Below are 25,597 nucleotides of genomic sequence, written 5' to 3' on the forward strand. Positions count from 1 at the left end.
CAATCGGACAGTCAATGGCACGGTCAGTGGTGCTAACCAGAGCTGCCAGGATCCCTTTTCAACCAGGTGTTCCGGTCGCCCAATCTGTTAACTGCTGACAACACTTAGATCCTATGGTGAGAGGAGATGCTAGTGTAGGTTGGGTTAGATAGCCCTCCTCCAATATTAGAACTCAAACTGGAGTAGTGGTAGCCATCTTGGACAAATAAAGGAACCTTCTCTGTCCCAGGTTTTGTGGTCATGCTCAGTTAGGATGTTATTGGCAGCCTCCTGGTAAAGGTGGGAGCATTTGGAAGTATTCTTGTGGGGTTTTTTATACTGGTTCTGCATCATATTTTTCATGACTGTTTTGTATCATGCAGTCTGGTAGCTGCTTCACACAGCATCAAGAGCAAGGAAATGGGTCCCAGATTTTGCTCTCAGACCCTTTTGAAGTTGGTGGGAGCTTTGCCACTGACTTCAGCAGTCAGGATAAAGACATAAACACCCAGTAAGCATAAATGCCTCAAATTTACATTTTCCTTCAATATGCTGCACCATCGAAGTTTGGGCTCTCCTATCCTTTGTCCAAGATTGTATGATACCTTCTTCTGTCACTAATTTTTCCCCACCAAAAAACCTGGCTAGCAAGCAGGACAATAATGCAAAACTACTTTTGGTAAATTGAATTGCCCCATTAGGATGGGGCGTGGATACAGGGGACAAGGGGATGAGTTAACTTTTCTGTACCTCGTTTAAGTTTTCTGTACAGTCAGCGCTAAAGGCAGATTTTAATAGTCAGCCATAGCTTAAAAGTCTAAATACTGTTTATGTGCAGAGGAGCAGAAATAGACTGTTAGAGGCGACCCTTGGTAGTTTGTGCCTGCTACAGGACAAGTGTCATCTCTGTGCTTTTGACAAGATCCTTTGCTGAAGGAGAGGCAGAATTTGAAGTTTATAAGGATTTGTACTTTCCTCTAAAAAATGTACTGATCAGTTACAGCTGTAGGGCTATCAGGAGAGTGTTAATTTGAGCCCCTGCAAGTCCCTTCCTCTCCAGTTTATTGCTATAAAACTGTATCTGTGAGCTCTTTCTCTTTTGAGGTACACACCTGTTAAAATAGACCTTATGCTGGCTGGAGGGGGTGGTCGTGATGACAAGTTAGGAGATTAGGAAAGTCTCAGAAAGGTCACAATTGTAATGACTTGTGCTGGTGGCAGATTGCCAGCGCAACAGCATATTCTCGCATACTGTTCACATTGTCTCCAGCTCCTTGCTAGCCACAAAAGATTGTCTTCTGAAGCAGGATTTTGGAGGGGAGAAAATGGCTTGACAGTGTAAATATGGGCAGAAAAAAGACCCTGCCTTATTCTCTCTCCCAGTGGCATCTGGTGGATATTTGAATGACTAGAAATGAGTGATTGAGGCTTAGATTGAGGTATTTATTGTGTATTTAGAGTTTGGCCAAGTTGGTTTGAATTAATATTCTCCTTTCAAAATGGGCTTAGGAAGAGGGAATTGGGTGCAGTGTCATGTGAAACAAACAGTTTATAGGCCTCATCGACCGTAGGGTGTTGCACACATCCTAGCTTCTGTAGGCTGAGCGCATTGCACGCTCCAGGGGTTCCTTTCATCCTTCTGTTGCCCCATGAGTTCCCTGTGTGCCACCCTCTCTAACTCCACCCAACCCCACACTGGGGCTCTGTGTTCCCAATTCCCGCCCCCCACAAGGCTGTGTGTGTCCCTCATTTCCCCCTCTGCCGCGTACATGGGCCCCCTCCCATTCTCCCCCTCCCCACCCCACATTACTCTCTTATCACCACTCCCCAAATGTAAAAGTCAAATACATCTAGGAACTCAGAATACAGACCCTACTTACAGAATGGGAGCAACTATCCTGGGAATCAGTGATTCTGAAAAAGTCTTGCAGGGTCCTGGTGGATAACGCATAGATTCCAAGGCCAGAAGGGACCATTGTGATCATCTAGACTGGCCTCCTGGATAGCACAGGCCATTGAACTTCCCCAAATAACCGGCTGAACATGAGCTTCCAGTGTGACGCTGTGCCCCAAAAGGTGAATGTGATCCTGGGATGCATAAATGGGAATATTGAGTATGAATAGGGAGGTTCTATTCCCTCTGTATTTGGCGCTTGTGTTCGCCACTGGAATTGTGTGTCCAGTTCTGGTGTCCACAGTTCAAGAAGGATATTGATAAATTGGAGAGGGTTCAGAGCAGAACCACGAAAATGATGAAAGGATTGGAAAACCTGCCTTATAATAAAAAGAATGAGGCTTACTTGTGGCACCTTAGAGACTAACAAATTGATTTGAGCATAAGCTTTCATGGGCTAAAACCCACTTCATCAGATTTATGCAGTGGAAAATATAGTAGGAAGAGGTGTATATATATCTATATCCTTGCAACAAAGTCCGTTGCCAACTCTGTCCACATATCTATTCAAGGGACACCATCACAGGACCTAATCACATCAGCCACACCATAAGAGGCTCGTTCACCTGCACGTCTACCAATGTGATATATGCCATCATGTGCCAGCAATGCCATTCTGCCATGTACATTGGCCAAACTGGACAGTCTCTACGCAAAAGAATAAATGGACACAAATCAGATGTCAAGAATTATAACATTCAAAAACCAATCGGAGAACACTTCAGTCTCTTTGGTCACTCAATTACAGACCGAAAAGTCACAATTATTCAACAAAAAAACCTTCAAAAACAGACTCCAACAAGAAACTGCAGAACTGGAATTTATTTGCAAACTGGACACCATTAAATTAGGCTTGAATAAAGTCTGGGAGTTGATGAGCCATTACACAAAGTAAAAACTATTTCCCCATGCTAATTTTCCCCCTATTGTTACTCACACCTTCTTGTCAGCTGTTTGAAATGGCCATCCTGATTATCGCTACAAAAGTTTTTTTCTCCTGCTGATAATAGCCCACCTTAATCGATTAGTCTCGTTAGAGTTGGTATGGCAACCCTGAATTTTTCATATTGTGTGTGTGTGTGTATAAAATCTTCCTACTGTATTTTCCACTGCATACATCTGATGAAGTGGGTTATAGCCCATGAAAGCTTATGCTCAAATAAATTTTAGTCTCTAAGGTGCCACAAGTACTCCTCGTTCTTTTTGCTGATGCAGACTAACACGGCTACCACTCTGAAACCTGCCTTATAATGTTAGTCTTAAGGAGCTTTATCTATTTAGCTTAACAAAGAGAAGGTTAAGCAATGACATGAACACAGTCTATAAATATCTACCTGAGGAACAGAAATTTTTCTTCTACGCTTGTCCTTTTATACGTGGTATACTCTCCCTGTGAAGGTACTTATGCACAGTAATCAAGTCACCTTAGAGACCAGACAATGGTATAACAAAATCCAAGGGCTACAAGTTGAAGTGAGATGAATTCAGACTAGAAGTAAGGTACAGATTTTTATTAGTGCAGGTAATTAACCATTTGGACAACTTACCAATGGTCATAGTGGTTTCTTCATCGCTGGCCATTTTTAAATCAAGAGGTTATTCCTGATGATTACAGTGGTCCCTTCTTCTTTGATGGTCCCTGTGTGTATTCCAGTGTTGGTACTCATGCACTCACTTTATGTGACTGAGACTGGAAGATTCTTGCTAGCAGGCGCATCTTCTAGCAAGAATCTTCTGGTCTTAGATGTGCAGAGCGCATACACACCCATAATGGAATACAGATTGGGAGCACACATCTGCAACTCCACTTACTGTAAAGTGGAGGGTATTACTATAAGGTGTAACCTTCCTTTCTGGCCCTAAAATCTAACAGCCCCACTGATCTTGGGGTCCCTGTTTTGACCCTCCTGGTCCCTGCTTCTTCACTTCACCATCAGCACTCGCTCCCAAGTCCTTTCTGAGTCCCTGCTGCTTCCTCCCTTATAAGCCAACCTTGCAAGGCTTTCTTATTTCTGTTAGAACTCAGGCTGCTGACAAGCTCCCCAAGCGGCAAGTTAAGGTGCTGCTTCTGGACAGGGAGCAACAGAGATTCTTCTGCCTGCAGTATCAGATTTTCTTCTGAATTGGGCTTTTCCAGTGTTTCTATTTGCAGCAGAATCACTGGGGTTGTGTCTATTGATGTCTAGAATTTTCCCTGAAATTTTGGAATTCATGGGATGTGGTTTTCTGTAGTTATCACATTAGACAGAGGGATGGTGTTGAGTTGAGTATAGGGCCTCAACTACACTATATTGGACTGTTTTAGTCTTGTTTACTTAAGCTATACTAGACTACAACTTTTGGATGTAGTTTTTGCTTTATGATTCAAGCTGTAATGTGCGCAGGATCTCAAAGTGATGGTGTTACGTAAGTAAACACTTTTTCTTAATTATCTAGCTCATGGTCCAGGAGAGCAGAACTGACATGTACCTGTTTGTTCTTGTTTGGGTGAAGTATATAGACACACCTACTCCCCATAAGCCACCAAGGTAGTGTCTGCTTTGACTATTTTCCTGCTCTAGACTGTGTTGAGGCATTTGCACATAGGGAAGCCCAAGGAGTGCCATGACCCCATTGTTTGCACACACAAGGGGAGCTGATATGTCTGTAAAGCACCTGAAATCATAGGAGTGTAAATGCTTTATGCTTTTGTAATGTGGTCAGACTAGGATGGCAGCCTGTGCCCTTTTTTAGAGAATTTCAAATATGGAGGAAAATAAGAAAAAATCCCTAAGTGACAAAAATGTTTACTCCTCTTAAAGGCCTTCTGGTATCCAGGGCCTTGTTCAAACTACTACTTAAAGAAGTTATGTTAACATGTGCTAACAGATTTTAAAATTCTCGTGTAGACAAGGCACATGCTGCATTTAACAAGTGGTAAAGTGGTCAAGTTAAAGCCAAGGGGGATCCTTAAATTTAACTCAGCCAGTTTAACGCATGACCTCATATAGACCTAAAATGAGGTAGCACATGTTAACTAACACATGTTCTCACTCCTTTAAATCCCAGTGTAGACCAGGCAATGGAAAGTTAAGGACTTGACCTACAGGGTGTCTGCCACACAGCATTTTGTAGGATCACTGATAAAAACATGCCAATGTCTGTGTTCTCTCACCAGCAGGAGCCAAGAAAGGGTAGAATATTAGCCATTTTGTCTGGTCAATTTCATTGATAACTTGGAGTATTCTTATATTATTTCTTTCCAATAGCTTGGGGCAAACAGTGGTCTCCACATCATAATCTTTGATGAAATTGATGCCATCTGCAAGCAGAGAGGGAGCATGGCGGGCAGCACTGGGGTCCATGATACTGTCGTTAATCAGCTGCTGTCTAAAATCGATGGGGTGGAGCAGCTAAATAACATCCTGGTCATTGGTATGAAAACTTCAAGTGTGATGCCGCGGTTTCTAAAAATGCAGGTCAGGCAGGATACCTTGGTTTGGAAATGTGTGTTATCCACCTCCCCTCCCACTGTGCTAGCTCTAATAGAAGCTGCAAAACCCCATCACACTAAGAATGTGATGACAAATAACTCCAGTTGGGCTGATGCAAGGCATTCTGGAAACAAAAACTGGACTTATTCAAATGAGCTATGCCCAGAATTGCGGCTTTTTGTCCAAGGAAAACTGTAGTGTAATGTAAGAGACTCCAATTGCTGGTCTTACTAACAAAGGGGAAGAAATGTTGTTTCTCTATTTTAAGATAAAATGCACAAGAAGAAAGAACTTATATTGGCAAGAATGTCAAAGTAAAGAGCAATGAAATAAAGATTGGCTTAAGAACCCAGTGCTTAAAAGGAGAGACTTAGTGATTCAGACACCATAAAATGATAAACAATTGGGGTGGGGCTGTCTTGGCAGAATGGGAACGAAATATTTGGCTTCAGCATTTGAAATCGGAGGATTTCAGCGGCAGTCTTATGTGTGAATTTAGTCCTGACAAAGCTCTCCATCCTCAGGGCAGGTACAGGCCAGACGGGGGCACTGGGAGCTTCCCTGCCTTTCTCCACCAGTGTGCCTCAACCCTCGTAAGCTTGGAGAGACCAAGAATGAGAGGAGCATTAAGTCTGTAGTGCAGGGGTGGGCAACCTTTCAGAAGTGGTGTGCCGAGTCTTCATTTATTCACTCTAATTTAAGGTTTCGCATGCCAGTAATACATTTAATGTTTTTAGAAGTTCTCTTTCTATAAGTCTTTAATATATAACTAAACTATTGTTGTATGTAAAGTAAATAAGGTTTTAAAAATGTTTAAGAAGCTTCATTTAAAATTAAATTAAAATGCAGAGCCCCCGGGACCGGTGGCCAGGACCCAGGCAGTGTGAGTGCCACTGAAAATCCCCTCGCGTGCCGCCTTTGGCACACGTACCATAGGTTGCCTGCCCCTCCTGTAGAGCCTGTTCATACCATAGCGCATCTGCCAACTAAACCGTGAGCACTAGTATTGTGTTACTTTTGAATGTCCCTCTAATCGGTTCTCTAGTAAGTCTTTAGTTATGTCAGCTTGCTTTAGTTTTCCTTGCTCTTAAAGGCCTCCATTTGGGCTAATCCAAGACACCAGAAGCCTTGTGGGTTCCTGTGTTCAGTCTTGTGGGGGAGCATGGGTAACCCAGTCAGTGCGGTGCTCTGTCCCCCTCCAATGGTACCTGGCAGACAGAGATTGGTGAGTCTGTTGCAGCCTTGGCTAACTGAGCTGGGTCTTGTAATTCAGGAATTGGAAATCTTGTGTTTAGATCCAGAGATGCTAGGTTCAATCCTGGCTGCTGACAACCCACAGACCTCCAAAAGTGCTGCGATTTTTTTAATAGTCCTCTTATTTTCTCTCTCAAAATCTTCTCCTTGACTTTACAAGGCTGTATTTAACATTCAGATGATAGTTAGAAACTTAGTCTCAGCTAATGCTTCTTTTGACTTCACCTTTATAATTAGGAATGACCAACAGACCAGACCTGATTGATGAGGCCCTGTTGCGACCTGGGAGATTGGAGGTGAAAATGGAGATTGGTAAGCCGGCCAGTTGGTGCTCAGTAGGCAATAGTCTATCGCTGCAGTGCATAAGTGCCAAGTTTTGTGCAGCTCCATGTGTGACATTTTATGTAAATGATGTAATTAGCTTGTATATTTACATACAATCATAAATATTGCTTTTCAAAAGTATAGTTTTAGTGCCAATGAAAGGCATTGGATTGACAACAGATTCCCTTGGGGGCAGGTATAGGTAGGCAGGACCTTATTCCTTAGAGCTCTCAGAACAAAAGGAATCCTAACAAATGGCAGAGAACAGCCAGAGAGGAGGTGGAGAGGCCACCTGTCTTCCTGTTTGGCAGATGCGACTGTAGCCCCTTGTGGCAGCCAGGATGAATTGTAGCTAAGGCTTCGTTTTAGTCATGGGTATTTTTAGTAAAAGTCATGGACAGATCACGGGCAGTAAACAAAAATTCATGGCCTGTGACCTGTCCATGACTTGTACTATATACCCCTGACTAAAACTTGGTCCACAGGTGCTGGGGCGGGCGGTGGTGGCACACAGCCTGGGACCTAAGTTCCCTCTAAGCTGTGCGGCTTCACAACAGCCTATTAAGCGCTGAGCAGGCGCTCAGGGCTGCAGCGGGGAGAGATGCTTCTCACATGGCCCAGACCTGCTGCAGGCAGGGGAGAGGCGCCCCTTCCCCAGCCCCAACTCAGCCTTGCCTGGACCTGCCGTGGCTGGGGGAGAGGCGCCTCAGCTGAGCCCTGGTCCAGAGCTGCTGTGGCAGGGAGAGGAGCCTCTCACCCCCTAGCCCAGGTGCTGCTGGGGGGGAGTCCTCTCTTCCCGCCGTAGCCCTAGGGCAGCCTGCACCCCAAGCCTGTCATCCCTGGCCCCACCCCAAAGCCCGCACCCCAAGCTGGAGCCCACACCTCCCTGCACCCCAACCCATAGTCCCTCATCTCTGGCCCCACCCTAGAGACTGCACCCCAACCCTCTGCCCCAGCCGTGAGCCCCATCCTACACTCCGAATGCCTTGGCCCCACCCCCACCATATGAATTTTGTTATGTGCACTAATGGGAAGGTGATGTGTCACACGTCACCTCTATATTGGTACACATAACAAAATTCATTCTGCACATGGGTAAAAAAAATTAGAGGGGATGCTGCACGGGACCCCTACTGGGTTTGAGGGGGGGTTGGTTAGAGGGGCTGGCAGGCTCCCTACCCAGCTCCGCGAGCTCCCTGGAAGTGGCCGGCATGTCCCTGCAGCTCCTAGGGGGAGGGAAGACCAGGAGGGCTCCACATGCTGCCCTGCCACGAGCTCAGGCTCTGCAGCTTCTGTTGGCTGGGAAGTGCAGACAATGGGAGCTGCGGGGCCGGGGCCTGCAAACAGGGGCAGCACACAGAGTCCCCTGGCCTCTCCACCTAGGAGCTTCAGGGACATGCTGGCTGCTTCTGGGGAGCCCTCCCCGCAAGGTAAGCGCCGCCCCACACCCCAACCCCCTGACACAGCCTGAGCCCCCTCCCGCACCCAAACTGCTGATGCTGTCCTTGGGGCTGTCCGAGTGTTTGGGCAGCCCCTGAGCCAGCTGCACCGGCCTCTGCAAAAGACAGACATGCAGCCTTAATTATAGCCCAAACTCCCCGGCTTGCCCATAGCCCCGCCGAATGCATGAGGGCAGCCTGCCTGCATGTGTGACGTGTGGCAACTGGGATTCAGGAATTGAATACAGGAGTTCCTTCTCTGCCAGTGACTTGCTGCATGACCAAATCACTTAAACCTTGTGTATCATTTTCTCCATCTGTAAATGGGGGATAATTCTGACTAAAGGCTTGTTAGACTTAGTTTGCAGCAAGCTGGGATGTGAATCTACCCTGCACTAGCTTGCCACACGCTAAGTGTCTGTGTGGACCTTGCTGCTGCACAAGAAAAATTCTGTAATGCGATTTGATCTACCACACTTTGAAATGGCAGTGAATTCAAGTGCACTAGGGAGCTTTTAGTGCACAGCAGCAGGGTGCATATGGGCATCTAATGTGGGTACATTCACACGCTCGCTTGCTGCGAACTCAGTGGTCATGTCCACAAGCCCTAGTCACAGGGGGGCTGAGGTGTCATTAATGTTTTTTGAGGTTCTCTGATAAAAGTCACTGTAAAGTATCCTACTTCATACATGAATGGAGGCTGCTCATGGAGATAAGCAATCAGCTGCATGCTGGAGCTGTAAGGAGAGGCTGCCAGGAACACTGTTGTCCTGAAGTTGCTGCTTTGAGACAGCAGAGGACAAGGACTGACATTTTCTGTTTACAATTCTCAGGTTTACCAGATGAGAAGGGCCGACTTCAGATTCTTCATATCCACACAGCAAGGATGCGGGAACACCAGCTGCTGTCTGAAGATGTAGATATTAAAGAACTGTCTGTGGAGACCAAAAACTTCAGTGGTGCTGAATTAGAGGGTCTGGTGCGAGCGGCACAGTCTACTGCTATGAACAGACACATAAAGGTCAGTCATAAATTCCCCCACCCAGAAAATAGACAAAAGGAATGGCTGTGAAATTGGTTCACTTGTATGATTTTTTTTTGTGCCGGGTGTATAATGGAGCCTCTACATACCTCAGGAGTTGGGGATCTCACATGGATTCCAAGTTATGAACGTCATTGTTTTTCATATGGACAAAATATGTCTATTTCTCCATCTCCAGCACGTGTCCCCTAAATGCCTATCATGTGGCCCTGAATGAACATGCAAGAGAACTGGCGTAGTGATGAATCAGGTGCATCAACAGATTCATAAAAAGGTTGAAAGGAAAGCGGTTAACTAATTACAATGGTCTGGAGGCAGGGTGTTGTGTGTGTTTGAGTAATCCTTGGGGCTAATGGAAATTCTTCCAGTGTGTATCAGGGTGGATCCCTTAGGAGATGCCTGTGTGCCTCATGGGCATGAGATCAGTCTTTTGAATAGCAGTGTTCTTCATAGTCACGCACATGCCCAGTATCTTGTTGTTCCCCATGTGAGGGCAATAAGGGGCGGCGGGGTTGTGACCCCCTGTTGGTTCTGTCTTGCCGCCCCAAGGAACAAGGTGAACCTAGTGAGTACCTGACCTGTTACTTTCTTCAGAGCTTTAAAAAATGTGTTTCACAATTTTGGTGAAAAACTTCATCTTCTCCACTGCTTTATATTGGATGTTAAAAACACACCCATCCACCCCCACAAACATTTCTTGGCAGCCCCCCTCCCATCCCAACACCCGTGCACAGCATGGTGAGGTGCTATTGTCCAAATCCCACACCTTAGGGCAGACTTGAAGCCATCAGGGATCAAACCTTGACCCCTGTGACTGCCTGATTCCCCTCCCAGACAGACGTCGTTTTGATGTCTGTTCTACTTGGGATAGAGCCATATCCTGTATATGTGCTCTGCTTGCCAGGGCCGTGCATGCTGGTCTCTCTCTATTAGGACTTTCAAGTCCAGGGCTGTAAGCTACATCTGCTGGAGCAGTCCATGCAGATCACTTCTGACCCAGAATAAACACAAATGTGCAGACCAGAGCCTAAGAAATAATGAGTCAGTGCTTCCTCAACCAGACACAATGCTCCTGGATCTTGAGGGAATGCAGCATTGAAGATGATGCTGACGTCTTTGACACAGACTACTTCGGCACTGGCTACCTCAGCACAGCTCCAAGCACCACATAGGACACACCCTCCCCCCGCCCCCAAAGGAGGACTCTAAACATCACTCTGCTGAGGCAAAGCCTCCAAATTCTCTGAAGACCCCATGTCTGAAGAGAGAAGCTTATTTGCTGTATGGTGTGCAGGAAAGAAGGCAGGTTAGTGATTCGGTACTGACTACAGCAGTGGTACCGGTGGCCAAGCCCTTCAAGGGTCTGAGTTACACCCCAGCGGAAGAACCAGAGATATCCTGTGCACTGAAGCAGCAGCAAATGCAAAGGATCCCCAGAAGACTTGAGATTGCACATAAATATCCTGAAACTGTGTCACCAGTCTGGCCTCTATGGTGTTCCTGCTTGTCCTCTAAAATTTAGCAGTGCAGATCCTGACGCATAATGCTTCTGTGGTGCACTGCACAAGCAAACAAGGAGGCCGTTGCTCAGAAGCCGCTCTGTCTGGAAGCCATCAAACTCCGGATTTCGTGCCACTCTCACAGGATAACCCCAATAGCTCTTCACCTCCCAGGAGTCAACAACAATGTGGCAGACTTTCTGAGCAAATAATCCATGGCCAGTCCTGAGATGTCACTATGGAGGTCCCTCATAGAGCCAGTATTTTATTACTGGGGGGTTCCCATGATCGATCTGTTTGCAGCCAAGGACACACCAAGTGTCAGAACTTTTGTTGTTCTTCAAGTGATTGCTTGTGTTGATTGCAATTAGGTGTGTGTGCACCATGTGTATGGCAACCAGAAGATTTTTCCCCTAGCAGTATCTGTCATGTTGGCCTGGGCGCCCCCTGGGGTCGTGCGTGCATGGTGCTCAATATAGGGCCCTGCCGACCTGCCACTCCCTCAGTTCCTTCTTACCACCGGTGACGATTAGCCAGAACGTCTGTATCTCTTTCTTCAGCAAGCATCTCCACTCTAGCAGTGGCTTTCGTACTTTGTATATAGTTATTATTATAGTTTAGTAGTAATAGTTAGTTTCGATAGGTTTTTTCCTGTAAGTTTAATTTCTACAAGTTCCCCCAACCCCCAAACGCTCTTTCCGGCACCCGGGCATGCCTCGGTTCCCGGGTTTTAAATCCTGGGAGGACTGTGGCAAGTTGATGCCCAGGAGTGACCCACACACTTCTTGTCTGAAGTGTTTGGGGGAGAGATACCAAAAGGAGTGCTGCAGAATTTGCAGAGGGTTTCATCCCAGGACTCTGAAGGACCGAGACCAGCGTCTTAAGGTCCTCTTGATGGAAGCTGCGCTCCATCCGCACTCGGACCCTGGGTCGGCAGAGTTGACCCGGAGCACCTAGTTGTCGGTGCAGAGTGCACCGGTACCGGTGGTGCACAAGCCAACGCCAAGGAAGGACTCAGCCAGAGGCTGTCAGTACCGTCATGGCTCCACCCATCAGGTCTTGGCGCAGGCCATGGGGCAGCACCGTTCTCAATCGCCGGTGCCCCAAAAGAAGAGGAGGCTGGAGAGGGGCCGCTCTCCTCCAGCAAAACCGAAGGAGCCGGCCTCCATGAGACCCGTGTTGGGTCATGCCCGCTCAGCCCTGCCACCAACTAGGATCGTATTGACTCCTGCCTCCGCAGGGACCAGTTAATTCCGGACCCTCAGGGCTCCCTGGTCCATCGGAGCTGTGAGTTGCAGCTTCCATCCACGACGGAGGCGTTTGAGGCGGCCAGGAACTTGATGGAGCTCATGGTGCCATCCTCCCTTCCAAGGTGGGACAGATCACCAGGGCCTTCAGCCCCAGTACGACCCTCGGTGTCTTCTAGGGGCAAGCTGGCGATGATGGGGCGGTGTTCACCATCGCCCAGGCATCGCACTCCGGCACCTTCCACCCATGCGGGGAAGCCACACTGGTCCCCCAGCCCCTGTTGCAGGTTGCCGGCAGCGCTCTTCCGTGGTCTTCCTATTTGGAGTCCTCAGAGTCGGAGGTGGAGTCATACCACTCCAACAGGGGCAGAAGGTCTGAGTCCCAGCACAACAGATAGCCCTACCTGGCACTGTGGCCAGGTCAGTAGCCATTCTGGATGCCCTGGGGGTTCCACCAGAGCCAGAGGTCGCACTCCAGGTCCGCGTCAATGATCTCGATGTTGCTTGTGCCTCCACCACTCCGAAGCCAATCGGTGCCAGCCTTGGATCTGACACTATCGGCACTGGGGGCACCGGCAGTAGCTACACAGCTGCCACAGCATCGACAGTTTTATCTTTGAAAACTCGTGGCGAACGGGGGAAGTCCCAGATGACTGGAAAAAGGCTAATGTAGTGCCAATCTTTATAAAAGGGAAGAAGGAGGATCCTGGGAACTACAGGCCAGTCAGCCTCACCTCAGTCCCCGGAAAAATCATGGAGCAGGTCCTCAAGGAATCAATCCTGAAGCACTTACACGAGAGGAAAGTGATCAGGAACAGTCAGCATGGATTCACCAAGGGTAGGTCATGCCTGACTAATCTAATCGCCTTCTATGATGAGATTACTGATTCTGTGGATGAAGGGAAAGCAGTGGATGTATTGTTTCTTGACTTTAGCAAAGCTTTTGACACGGTCTCCCACAGTATTCTTGTCAGCAAGTTAAAGAAGTATGGGCTGGATGAATGTACTATAAGGTGGGTAGAAAGTTGGCTAGATTGTCGGGCTCAACGGGTAGTGATCAATGGCTCCATGTCTAGTTGGCAGCCGGTGTCAAGTGGAGTGCCCCAGGGGTCGGTCCTGGGGCCGGTTTTGTTCAATATCTTCATAAATGATCTGGAGGATGGTGTGGATTGCACTCTCAGCAAATTTGCGGATGATACTAAACTGGGAGGAGTGGTGTATATGCTGGAGGGCAGAGATAGGATACAGAGGGACCTAGACAAATTGGAGGATTGGGCCAAAAGAAACCTGATGAGGTTCAATAAGGATAAGTGCAGGGTCCTGCACTTAGGACGGAAGAACCCAATGCAGAGCTACAGACTAGGGACCGAATGGCTAGGCAGCAGTTCTGGAGAAAAGGACCGAGGGGTTACAGTGGACGAGAAGCTGGATATGAGTCATCAGTGTGCCCTTGTTGCCAAGAAGGCCAATGGCATTTTGGGATGTATAGGTAGGGGCATAGCGAGCAGATCGAGGGACGTGATCGTTCCCCTCTATTCGACATTGGTGAGGCCTCATCTGGAGTCCTGTGTCCAGTTTTGGGCCCCACACTACAAGAAGGATGTGGATCAATTGGAGAGAGTCCAGCGAAGGGCAACAAAAATGATTAGGGGTCTGGAACACATGACTTATGAGGAGAGGCTGAGGGAACTGGGATTGTTTAGTCTGCAGAAGATAAGAATGAGGGGGGATTTGATAGCTGCTTTCAACTACCTGAGAGGTGGTTCCAGAGAGGATGGTTCTAGACTATTCTCAGTGGTAGAAGAGGACAGGACAAGGAGTAATGGTCTCAAGTTGCAGTGGGGGAGGTTTAGGTTGGATATTAGGAAAAACTTTTTCACTAGGAGGGTGGTGAAACACTGGAATGCGTTACCTAGGGAGGTGGTAGAAACTCCTTCCTTGGAAGTTTTTAAGGTCAGGCTTGACAAAGCCTTGGCTGGGATGATTTGACTGGGGATTGGTCCTGCTTTGAGCAGGGGGTTGGACTAGATGACCTCCTGAGGTCCCTTCCAACCCTGATATTCTATGATTCTATGACGACCGCGGCACCACTGGTAGTGACCGTGCCAGTCCTAATGTCGGTGACTGTGCTGGGGCACTGGGGGGTCAAGAGACCCACCTCAGTGCTGAGGGCAGGGAACAGTACCCATTGCCAGCCAGGGCTTCGTCCTCACGTGATGAGGTTGTGGTGGACGCGTCAGTGGCCCCGGCCCTGGAGGAAAGCAAGATGCTGCAGCAGCTGCTTATGAGGGTGGCACAGAACCTGGGGATCCAGGCGGAGAAGGTGGTGGAAGATGCTGACCTCATGGTCGACATCCTTGCTCCCTTGGGCCCCTCCCACATTGCCCTGCCACTAATTAAAACAATTAGCCCTGGTCTACACTGTGTGTGTGGGGGAAGGGTCAACCTAAGATACGCAACTTCAGCTACACGAATAGCGTAGCTGAAGTCGGCGTATCTTAGGTCGACTTACCTGGCCGTGAGGACGGCGGCGAGTCGACTGCTGCTGCTCCCCTGTCGACTCCGCTTTCGCCTCTTGTGAGCTGGAATTCCGGAGTCAACGGGGAGCACGTTCGGGGATCGATTTATCACGTCTAGATGAGACACGATAAATCGATCCCCGATAGATCGATCACTACCCACCGATCCGGTGGGTAGTGAAGACCTGCCCTTAGTGAGGCCAATAAGACGTGGTGGCAGACCCCTGCCTTTTTGCCTCCAGCTGCAAAGAGGAACAAGCGTCGGTACTTTGTTCCCTCGAAGGGCTATGGGCACCTGTTCACCCACCCTCCGCCAGGCTCCCTGGTAGTAGACGCAGCCAATCAGCGGGAGCGCCTGTGTTCCCTGTAAGCTGCGCGCTTGGGCAACCGTGCAGGAGAGGTTTAAGTGATCTCCAGCTGGTAGCAGAGCGCGGACAGCTGGCAGATGTGTTCAGGTGCCCTCCCCCCAGGGTGGATAAAAATCAATTATTTTTTTTTAAAAAAATCAAAAAAATTGGATTTTTTTATTTAAATCGGACTTTTTTGATAAAATGCTTTTTGAGGAAAAAAACTATCTAAAGATAGTTTTAATTAAGATACATTAAAGCTCAAAGATAGCTCATGATGGAATAGGGATTATAAATTCTAATTCTATAGTATGAGACAATATATTTAAGAAAAGTTTTGTAAATGAGTTCCAATAGTTCATGGATTAGGGACCCAATCTTATGGAGTTCCAGGGCTTCTGTATAGATTATTTAGGTTAATCTTTCTATCTACCCAATGGGACTCAGTGCTCAGTCTAGAAGATACCATCAGAGATGCTTAGTTTTGCAGTTCTTAAACTGTGGATGTGTCTCTCCAGAGGTAACATGCTTGTTAACAGCAAAAAATGTTTTAAATATATAGAGGTGAGAAATAACAGATCTCAACTCAATTGTCCCTCTGCAAATTTGTGTACACAGAGTCGATCCCTTACCTCTCTCTAAAAGTGCAAAGTTTCGAAAAGTTCAAAAAATAGAAGATTGTTGGGGCCGGAATAGATCTGGACAAGGAGAAGAAGTCTGGAGATAAATGTGAGAAGCGAGGGACATGTGCTTGTTTTGTTAAAATATATGTTTGCTGTTGAAGAAAAAAATCCAGAATACTTAACATTGTTTTAGTTAAATAAAACAATTTAAATGTTTGTCTGGTGATGTTCTCCTCCTAATACAGCATGGCAAGAAAATCCTCCAAATATTAATGATTAACCTATTAAACTGGAGATAGTTTACCTCCCAGTGACTTCATAAATATCTGCTTCAGTTACCTTTGGTAAATGGAATAACCAAACAATCATTCATTTTCTGATATAGCTGTAAAACTAATCTGAAAAGTTTTCAAAATAAATCACTTTAAAATGTATGATGTGTTCCTTCTAAAAATGAAACCTACATCTATCTCTGAGTTGTGAAGAATATGTATTAAGGTTATAACAACCAACAAGAATGCACTTTTATGTAGAAATCCATGATTAAATTGAGTCTTCCTGACTAGTGATATTTAAATCATGATTTAAATCAAATCCACCCTGCCCTCCCCCGACGTTGCTCCGTCCTGCAGCTGCTCCTGGGACCCTCCTGCTGGCTGTGCAGAGTGGGGGTGGGGTGGGGTGTGGGTGGGAGCTGATGTCAGGGTGTCCCTCTCCATCATCCAATCCTTGGATCCAGGGGACTTTAAGGACACTTACTTTCACATTTCAATCACGCCGTCCCACAGAAGGTATCTCAGGTTCATGGTGAGCCACAATCAATACCCGGTCACAGTCCTCCTGTTCGGCCTGTCAGTGGCTCCTTGACTGTTTATCAAGAGCATGGCAGTCGTCGCTGCATTCCTCCAGGTGTTTCCATACTCAACAACTGGCTGATCAAGGCAGTGGGAGTGGAGGCGCAAGTTGACTTCATGAGAACAACGTTCGACCAACTGGGCCTTCTCCTCAATGTGCAAAAATCAACTCTGTCCCCCATTCAGCGGATAGAGTTTATAGGGGTGGTATTGGACTCCACGCAGGCCAGGGCGTACCTTCCGGATTCGTGGTTCCAGCAAGAAATTGCCTAAAGCTTCTGGGACACATGGCCGTTTGTACCTATGTGGTACAGCACGTCAGGCTCGGACTCCGGCAGCTCCAAGCATAGCTGGCCTCGGTATATCAGCCGATTCGGGACAATCTGGACAAGGTTCTCACTCTTCCCCACCCGGTCCTCGAGTCCCTCCTGTGGTAGTTCGACCCACAGGTGGTGGTTGCGGGAGTTCCCTTCACTAGACCTCAGCCATCCCTCTCGCTGGTGACAGATGTGCTGGGGTGGGGTGCATATCTGGGAGACCTCAGGACACAAGGTCTCTGGTCCCAGGTTGAACTCTCTTTTCACATCAACATCCGAGAGCTGAGAGTGGTCCGCCTGGCATGCCAGACCTCCTGGTTGCATCTGGAAGGGAAATGTGTATCGGTCATGATGGACAACACCACAGCGATGTTTTATATAAACAGACGGGAGTTCATGCTCCTCTCCCCTTAGGCAGGAAGCCCTCAAGCTGTGGGACTTCTGCGTAGCTCACTTGATACACCTGGAAGCATCGTACCTCCCTAGAGCGCAGAACGAGTTGTCGGATTATCTTAGCAGGTTGTTCCATGGCCACAAGTGGTCTCAGTGCCCAGATATCATGAACCTCATCTTCCAACAGTGAGGGTTTCCCCAGATAGACCTGTTCGCCATGCAACACAACAGGAAGTGTCAGCAGTTTTGTTCCTTCCTGAATCACAGCCCCGGCTCCATCGCAGATGCGTTCCCTCCAATTCCTCTTGTTCACAAGGTGCTCCTCAAAGTTCAGAGGGACAAGGCCTCAGTGATATTGATAGCTTCAGCACTGGTACACATCTCTCCTGGAAAGCCCCAATCACCTTGCTGCTCTTCCCGGACTTGATAACTCAGGATCACGGCTGTCTCAAGCACCCTAACCTCAAATTACTGCACTTCAGGGCATGGAAACTCCGTGTCTGAACCCGATGGAGCTCACTTGTTCGGACCCAGTCAGACAAGTCCTCCTTGGCAGTAGGAAACCTTCCACGAGGGCTACCTACCTGGCACAACACCGTCCAACTCTCATGTGCATGCCCCTCATACTGGGTTACCTTCTTCACCTTAAGCAGCAGGGGCTGTCCAGGTAGTCAGTAAAGGTGCACTTGGCCACCATTTTGGCCTTCCATCCAGGCATGGAGGGCCGGTTGTTTCCTGAAAGGTCTCGACAGGCTATATCTGCACGTTCGACCGCCGGTCCTGACCTGGGACCTCAATCTGGTCCTTTCCAGGTTAATGGGGCCACCTTTCAAATCACTGGCGACATGTTATCTACTGTTTCTCTCATACAAGGTGGTGTTTCTGGTAACAATAATGTCAGCCAGGAGGGTGTCTGAGCCCAAGGCCTTAACATCAGAGCCTCCTTACACAGTGTTCTATAAGGACAAGGTTCAGCTCAGGCTGTATCCAGCTTTCCTCCCTTAGGTCATCTCCCAGTTTCACGTTAACCAAGGCATCTTTCTCCCAGTTTTCTATCCTAAGCTGCGCTCAAGCGGCTTAGGATAGAAGCACACTCAAATTCTCATGGCTGACTTCCCCCCCTACACAGTAGATCATAGAGACAAGGTGGTGTTAAAACCTCACTCTAAGTTTTGTTCCTGAGATGGTCTCAGAATTCCATCTGAAACAATCAGGTAACTTGTCTGTCTTCTTCTCAAGTCCCACTCTACACTGGGAGAGACGAATTTACACAAACTGGATGTTTCGAGCGCCCTGTTTTTTACTACATTTACAGAACCAAACTGTTCAGATTGCCTTCCCATTTGTTTCCGTTTGTTGCTGGCCATTCCAAAGGCCAGGCCATTTCATCACAAACAAAATCTTTCAGTGGGTAACACACTGAATCTGACTACATTGCCAGTTGGCTGATGTACTTCTCCTGCTTAACGTCTGCTTGAGAAATGTGTCAGTTTCTGAAATCTGCAAGCCAGTTGCATTGTGGAGTTAACCACTAACCTTTGTCAGACATTGTGTTGGACTTAGCCACAAAGGACGATGCGGAGTTCGGGAGAACAGTATAAAATTGTTTGACTCATGCAACTGATGCTTCTCATCCCACCATCCAGAGGGGTTACTTCTTGACAGTCACCTGCAGTGGGATCTACACTGACATATACTTGGAGAGAGAGTGGTTGCTGAACCCTACATAACTGTCCTTCTCTGAGGAGTTATAGTCAGTATGGATCCCACAACCTTCCCTCTGTCCCTGCTTTTGGCATCCTCAGGCTTCGAATTGCAAGGGGACAGAGAGGGATGCAGTTGCTCCATCCTTCATGCTCTCACGTGGGTATGCAGCCCTGATGGACGCTGCAGTTCAAGACTCCAGTCTCGTGTACATGAGGCACATACGCACCCACAGCGGGATCCACGCTAACAACATCTAGAAGAATGACAGTTACTGTAGGGCAAGCAACTATTCTTCGTGAATTGGTTGAGTTTGGATGGCTGGGAACACTGAGTGCCCCTGCTGATCAACTTATGGAGCAGCCTAAGTGACAATTGCTTAGATGCTCACCCTCTTCTCCCACCCTTCTTCCTGGAGAAGAAGCACACTGAGGGCAGTAAGGCATCTCCAAACAGGGTACACTTTACATTCCATGTAAATGGAATCATGAAGTCTCTCATGTCATGATCACAGGTCATTACATTTCACCCAGTTATCCCTGTACTGAGCCCGATAACTTGAGAGTATATTCAAGGGAGGAAGGTTCGCTGTGAAGGCAGGCAGGCCCCAACCACAAGGGGACCAGGCTAAAGAGAGAGGAGGACCAAAGGGCTGCCTAGCCTATGGAAGCTGACAAAACCCAGGACTCACAGGAGGTGTGAGATCAGACAGAGGGTGGGCTGTGTTCAGTATTAATTGTTTTTTCAAAGCTCTATAATTCTTGAGTGCTTTCAAGAGCAAAGTGTTTGTGGTTAAGAAATCCATTTGCTAAGCCTGTATTCCTCACTGGCCTGCCATGTTGTCCTGAAAGGGTTAATCAAGAAGCTCAGAATGCCCACAGAGCTGGGGACTCGGAGGACTTTGGCACTGGTTCCAAGGTCTGGGCAGCTGGGGTGCAGAGCCCCACATCCCAAGGAAGGGGTGCAGGCAAGAGATCTGTGCTTTTAGAGACCTAGTGCTAGGAATAGTGCCTCAGTTCTGCCCACAGCCAGTTGCACTTTGGAACATGAGAGATACAGCAGTTGGATCCTCTCACAACAGACTGGTGTCCTTCCAGAGGCAGGCAGGGCCAAGATGTGACATGCTGTGTTAGGCCTGTATCAAACCATTTCCACATATCTGAAGGAGGCCTGGGCTGGAGTCTCTTTAGATCTTATCAGCACTTTGTCAGAGTATGACATAAGCCATTACCTCCTTCCCATGGCTGGGCACATGCTATCTCTGCAGTTCAGAGATAAATTCCAGAACCAAGACTCATATGAACCAGTTCTTTGACATACCATTGAGCATTATGGCATGAGACCTTTGCCTCACTTAGGGCCTGCAGGGCACTCCACCAACTCTCACTGACTTAGCGGAACTTGCAGATGAGAAATGACTGTAAAATGCTGTCGGAGGACTCCACGTTATTTGTGTGTCACTGATTCAATAATCAAATGTTTTCAGTCTACAAGGAAGAAAGTTGTCCCATCCACTGTCCCCACCAACAGTCAGATCTGCAGACTCCAGTGGGATCTGAGACAAGCTGGCTTCTTTCTTCCTTGTGCACCATCAATAGTAAAGGTTCCAGAGGCCAGGCTAGGCCCTCAGAGACATCTGTTCAGTCTTGGTGACGGTGGACTTGCACAAGTGTAACTGTGATAGCAACTTACTAAACAATTCTGATGATGCACAAGAAGTGGAATCCAGTCCATTTCCCCACAGTTGTGCTGTTCTTACAAGTATAAAAAGTGGTAAACATTCCTTTTGCATAGGGTGATACCATTTCAGAGCAGAGCTACACTTGAATGCTGCCTAAGTGCATGTAGATTTCTGCGGCATCCATAATGTGTTTATAAATGGTCTCCTCATATAGGATTTCAGAATGAAATGAGGATGTCCTGCTCTTAGTGTTTGTGATTTGTGAAGGTCATTGTGCGTTTAACTAGAGAGATAAGGACCGTGAAATGTCAGCTTAAGACGGTAAGGAAATTAACCAAAATGTAAAAAGCGCCATTTGATATTTGATAGTGTTGAAATACAGATTTATTAGCTCATACAGGTGTAGGCTGAAAGACACCGACTCTTTGCCCAAGTGACCAAAAGATGGTGTGAATATAATGAAAAGGGAGGGCCTTTTACATTGACACATACTGCTCTGATTTTTTAGAAAGAAACTAAGGTGTTTAAAAGCCTTTTTGCTTTCTCCATTTGTATTTTAAGATAATGTATAATTCTTTTAAGATAATGTATAATTCTTAGAAAGCCATCTTGCATGTAAGCTAAACAAATCCTTTGGTTATTAGCAGAGGAGAATTCTGGGCTGTATTAGCTAACCATGTATCTCTATTGGAGATGTTGTATTGAATAGGAAAAGAGGCTCCCGCATCCAATCAGAACAAGCTATGATGTAAAAACCCACCGAGGGGTTCTTTTAAAGTTCAGAGTATAAAAAGCCATATCAGTCAATTTTCTTTAGTGGGGGAGGGAGTGTCAGTGGGTTTCTTCATGCTTAGTGTCGAATTGAGGAGTAATTAGTGGGACAAACTGATGAGGATTCATTGGGTCAAACTCATTGGGGGGGTTCTCACCAGCAAGAATTCCTTATAGATTTAGAACCACTGTAAACTAGCTTGCAATCGGTAACTGTAGAGAATGTTTTAGAAGTGTATTAGAACCTGCAGTTAGCTTTATGACTGAAGAGTATTAAGAGATTAAAAATTTGGGATAGAAAGGACTCATTGGATCCTCCATTCCTCTCATCAGTCCATTCTTCTCATCAGTATGACTCTAACCCCTGAGACTGGACATGTCGATGTTAAAGTATAAAGGTGTTGACTGTTTTTCCTTTTTAGATCAAAAAAGCAAATAATATCAAGCATCAAATGTAAGTTCTCTTTTTGGACATGTTATGTTTAAATTTAGTTACTCTTTATCACACAGATATAGCTGACCCATGCAGTCATCCTTATCCTAGGGCTGAATTACTTAAATTGTTCAGACCTCTGCACAAGTTCCAGTTGTTCTGATGAAGGTTTCAAATTGTCTCTTCAATTATAACTTTTGAAGGTTACCTGTGACAGTCTGTTTCAGTCTGGCACATATGCATGTTCTTTGTCAAAGGGTTCTCAAGCTAAGCATTGATAGGCAGAAAGGGAGTATAAATGGCCATTCAAGCAGTAAGAGAGACAAGGTGGGTGAGGTAATATCTTTTGTTGGACCAACTTCTGTTGTTGAGAGAGACAAGCTTTTGAATTTACAGAGCGCTCTTCTTCAGGTCTGGAAAACTAACTCAAAGCAGTTGGTATTTTTAGAAGGCTTGATCTTCCAGTATCATTTTCTCAGATTCATCTCCCAGAGATGTTTTTCCTGAGCTATTGTCAGTCTTCTGACCTGTTCACTTTGACAAGTTCACCTATTGTTCAGAGACACTTAAAAGGCGGTTAAACCTTTTTGACAACTCTGACCCTTTCCTCTAGTAAGTTCTCTGCAAACAGCTAGGTTCATCATAACAGGCTCAATGCTTAGGGAAAACTGAAAAGTCTAAGTAGCATGGTCAGGCCTGTGTAAGGTTCACTCACGGTCAGACCAGTGTAAAAATCTGTGTGCTTATCATTGCCATTCCAAGCAGAATGAAAGCTGCAATCCCGTCTTCTCTCTGCCTGTAGAAAGAACTTGCTGGAGTGAGATGCAAAGCTCCTCAATAAGGGGAGTTTGAAGGTTCTGGTTTCCTTTTGGAACTATAATGTTGGAGCTGAGCATCCACAGTTCTGGCTAAAATCAGTGTGTTTTCTGGCATTTTCACCTGATCTAATCTTCTCTGTATGGTCTGCAGTTGTCGTGAGCTTGGCTGTAGCTGGTGTGATGCTCATATAATTGTTCCAGGGATGGAGGACATTTTTACTATTTCTGATGACTGTGCTCGAGTTACTCCCTGGTAGCATAAACAGTGCTACATAGAGTGTGATTTAAATGCACATGCATTTTACAAAATACCATCTAAGGTGAAATCTACCTAGGACTCTAATTCAGACAAGAAGAATCTCAACTTAATACGTATTACTACAAATATTTTTGATCTATAAAATTACCGAGAACCATTGATCTCTTGCTTTAAATCATATGCTTATGTTCTGCTGCACCTTTCTTACTTGTCAGCCTCGCTTAATTTCTTCATGCAAAGAAAGTATCGTAAGACTAAAATGAGATGGCAGAGCGACAGAACTGCATCTTCTGTGCCTATGGGGTGAGGTTTTGCTGCTTTACCGCCTTACAGGAAAATCAATCTGACTTTTGCACTGCCAAGAAGAGACCTTCACTGCAGTTGTTTTATAGAGACATTACTGCAGATTTATCATATCTGTTCACCTGCCTCCATGTTGTTAAGTGCCAGGTTAGAAAGAGGCTGGTGTCTTGCTCAGCACCGTCAGTCAGTGAAACTAATTTGTTGCTACGAGGCATTAACAACTTCTCTCTTCCTTTTCTCTCTGTGGTCCAGATGGGATCAGTCCAGTGCCTCAGGATGTATCTTATCCCTTTGCCAGTGAAACAGCTTCCTTAAACTCTTATTTCATCACCACGTAGTTAAAGCCTTTTAACTCCTTGAACCCCTAGCTGGGATTGGGGGCTGTAGGGTATTTCAGTGTATTCTGTTCAGGCCAGCCTGTGTGTCCATGTGGAGAGGGCTGTAGAGTTATACGTGGTTTTTTTTATTAACTTGGTTGGAAAATAGATGCAAATGGAAGTACTTGGAAAGTCAATCAGAAAAAAAATGACATAGTGGCTGAATAGAAAAGCCTTTGGCCATTCTTTTAGACATACACATGCGATAGCTGCCCAGCAGCACATTCATGTTCATAACTAAATGTCGGGCATTTGCTACTTAGAATTTCTCTTTGAAAACATAGTAGTTGTGAATAATTGTTGTGTTCTTTTTGCGTAAACAATTTGCAGTAGAGTGGTGTGCCTAAATATTCTGTCCCCATATTATTGCCCCTTTATAAATATTGCACAACATAAAATAGAGAGCAAACATTGCATACTGGCTGGAATTTTCAAAAACACCTGAATAATTTAGGAGCACAAATTCATTTAAAATCAGTGGTTTCAGAGTAGCAGCCGTATTAGTCTGTATTCGCAAAAAGAAAAGGAGTACTTGTGGCACCTTAGAGACTAACCAATTTATTTGAGCATAAGCTTTCGTGAGCTACAGCTTAAGTGAGCTGTAGCTCACGAAAGCTCATGCTCAAATAAATTGGTTAGTCTCTAAGGTGCCACAAGTACTCCTTTTCTTTTTTTTTTTTTTTTAAATCAATGTGACTTGTGCTTCTACGTCACTTAAGCTCTTTGGAAAATCTCCCTCAATGTGTTTGTTAAAACTATTGAAGTTATAAACATTAAAAGCAGTGACTAGAAGGGAAGATGTAATACCCTGCTTTTGGAACTTGCTAAGGAGAAATACCCATAGAATGTATTAATTGGGCACACCATCTGCCTTTGCTTTCTGCTGCAGTGTGGAGTGAATGCTTTTCTGAAGCCCATGGCAATGTTCAGTTTGTTGGCTGATATTATTAGGCCTACAAAGCAGTGGTCATGAGCCGGATATGGTGAGCTCCCATTTATCGAGCCCTCTACAATCACCACATAGTAGGACCAGTCAGCAGACAGTAGATTCCAGCACAGTTTTGGAAGGGATCAAATAAGTGGAACTTGTAGGCCTACCCAATCACAACCAGGTGGTGTTGGCTGTTGGGAAAGTCATTGAGAACCGACCTTGTGGATGGTGTTGGGTGGCCACTGATGTCTCATGACACAAAACAAAGGTCATGAGTATAGCACTTCCTCCATTGGGCTGACCGGAACGTGCCGCTAGATTTGGCATCGTAGAGAAATGTTGGTCTTCGGTGAAAGCCCAGGATACTACCTGTTCTCCAGCATGGTAGTTCTTATAGCCACGTGGGCTGTGGTGGCTATTGAAATCGCTGACGTGGATGATAGGATGGCTTGGTGTTGGTAATGCTGGACATAGCTGTTCCATTAATGGTGACTTGTACATGTTTTTGACTGTCAGATCGCCAATCTTGATGGTGACTGAGTAGGGGTTTGTAATAGGTATGACCTGGATGGAATCCTTAAGTTCATATTTTACATGCATCGCAAGTGCATATTTGGGGTGATGGCTTGCAGATACAAGGGCATATCTGGTAATCTTCGATTTTTGGCCTTCACTCTCCAGGTGTGTTTCTTGTAGTGCAATGACACAATGTTTTAAGTACTCAGGATCATTGCTGTGTAATCACACTTCGCGTTAGACAGACCCTTGATGTTGAGCTGTGTAATTTGCAGCAGTGGGCCTATTTGAACGAAGGTTTGGCCCTGACATGGGCCATTATTGCTGTTGTATTTCTGACTGGGAGGTCCCTTAAGGATGTTTGGTTGCCAATTTGATGACATTTGTTGTGCTTTTGCATGTAATAGGGGAGACCATGTGAAGGTTGTCATCTTCTCCCCCACAACAGCATTGCTTGAGTCTTTGAACTCAGCAAGAAGAATAAGGTGGTGTTGAAACAGTGATGCGCTAGAATTCACAAGGTCAAGCTGCAAAGCCTGG

At 46.3% G+C, this 25,597-nt stretch overlaps 1 protein-coding gene across 4 annotated transcripts in view; it reads left to right on the forward strand.

The window, feature by feature from the left end:
* The window catches only part of NSF (N-ethylmaleimide sensitive factor, vesicle fusing ATPase), a 181,488-nt gene that overhangs the window by 98,456 nt on the left and 57,435 nt on the right, over nt 1–25,597 (forward strand). For all 4 annotated transcript variants that reach the window (XM_074940980.1, XM_074940979.1, XM_074940983.1 and 1 more), the window contains exons 10-12: nt 5,182–5,347; nt 6,898–6,972; nt 9,257–9,444. In XM_074940980.1, the coding sequence (XP_074797081.1) occupies nt 5,182–5,347; nt 6,898–6,972; nt 9,257–9,444 (429 nt within the window). The remainder of the gene's footprint in view (nt 1–5,181; nt 5,348–6,897; nt 6,973–9,256; nt 9,445–25,597) is intronic.

The sequence above is a fragment of the Natator depressus genome, chromosome 27 (genome assembly GCF_965152275.1).
Source record: "Natator depressus isolate rNatDep1 chromosome 27, rNatDep2.hap1, whole genome shotgun sequence".
In the NCBI taxonomy this organism is placed as follows: Eukaryota; Metazoa; Chordata; order Testudines; family Cheloniidae; genus Natator; species Natator depressus.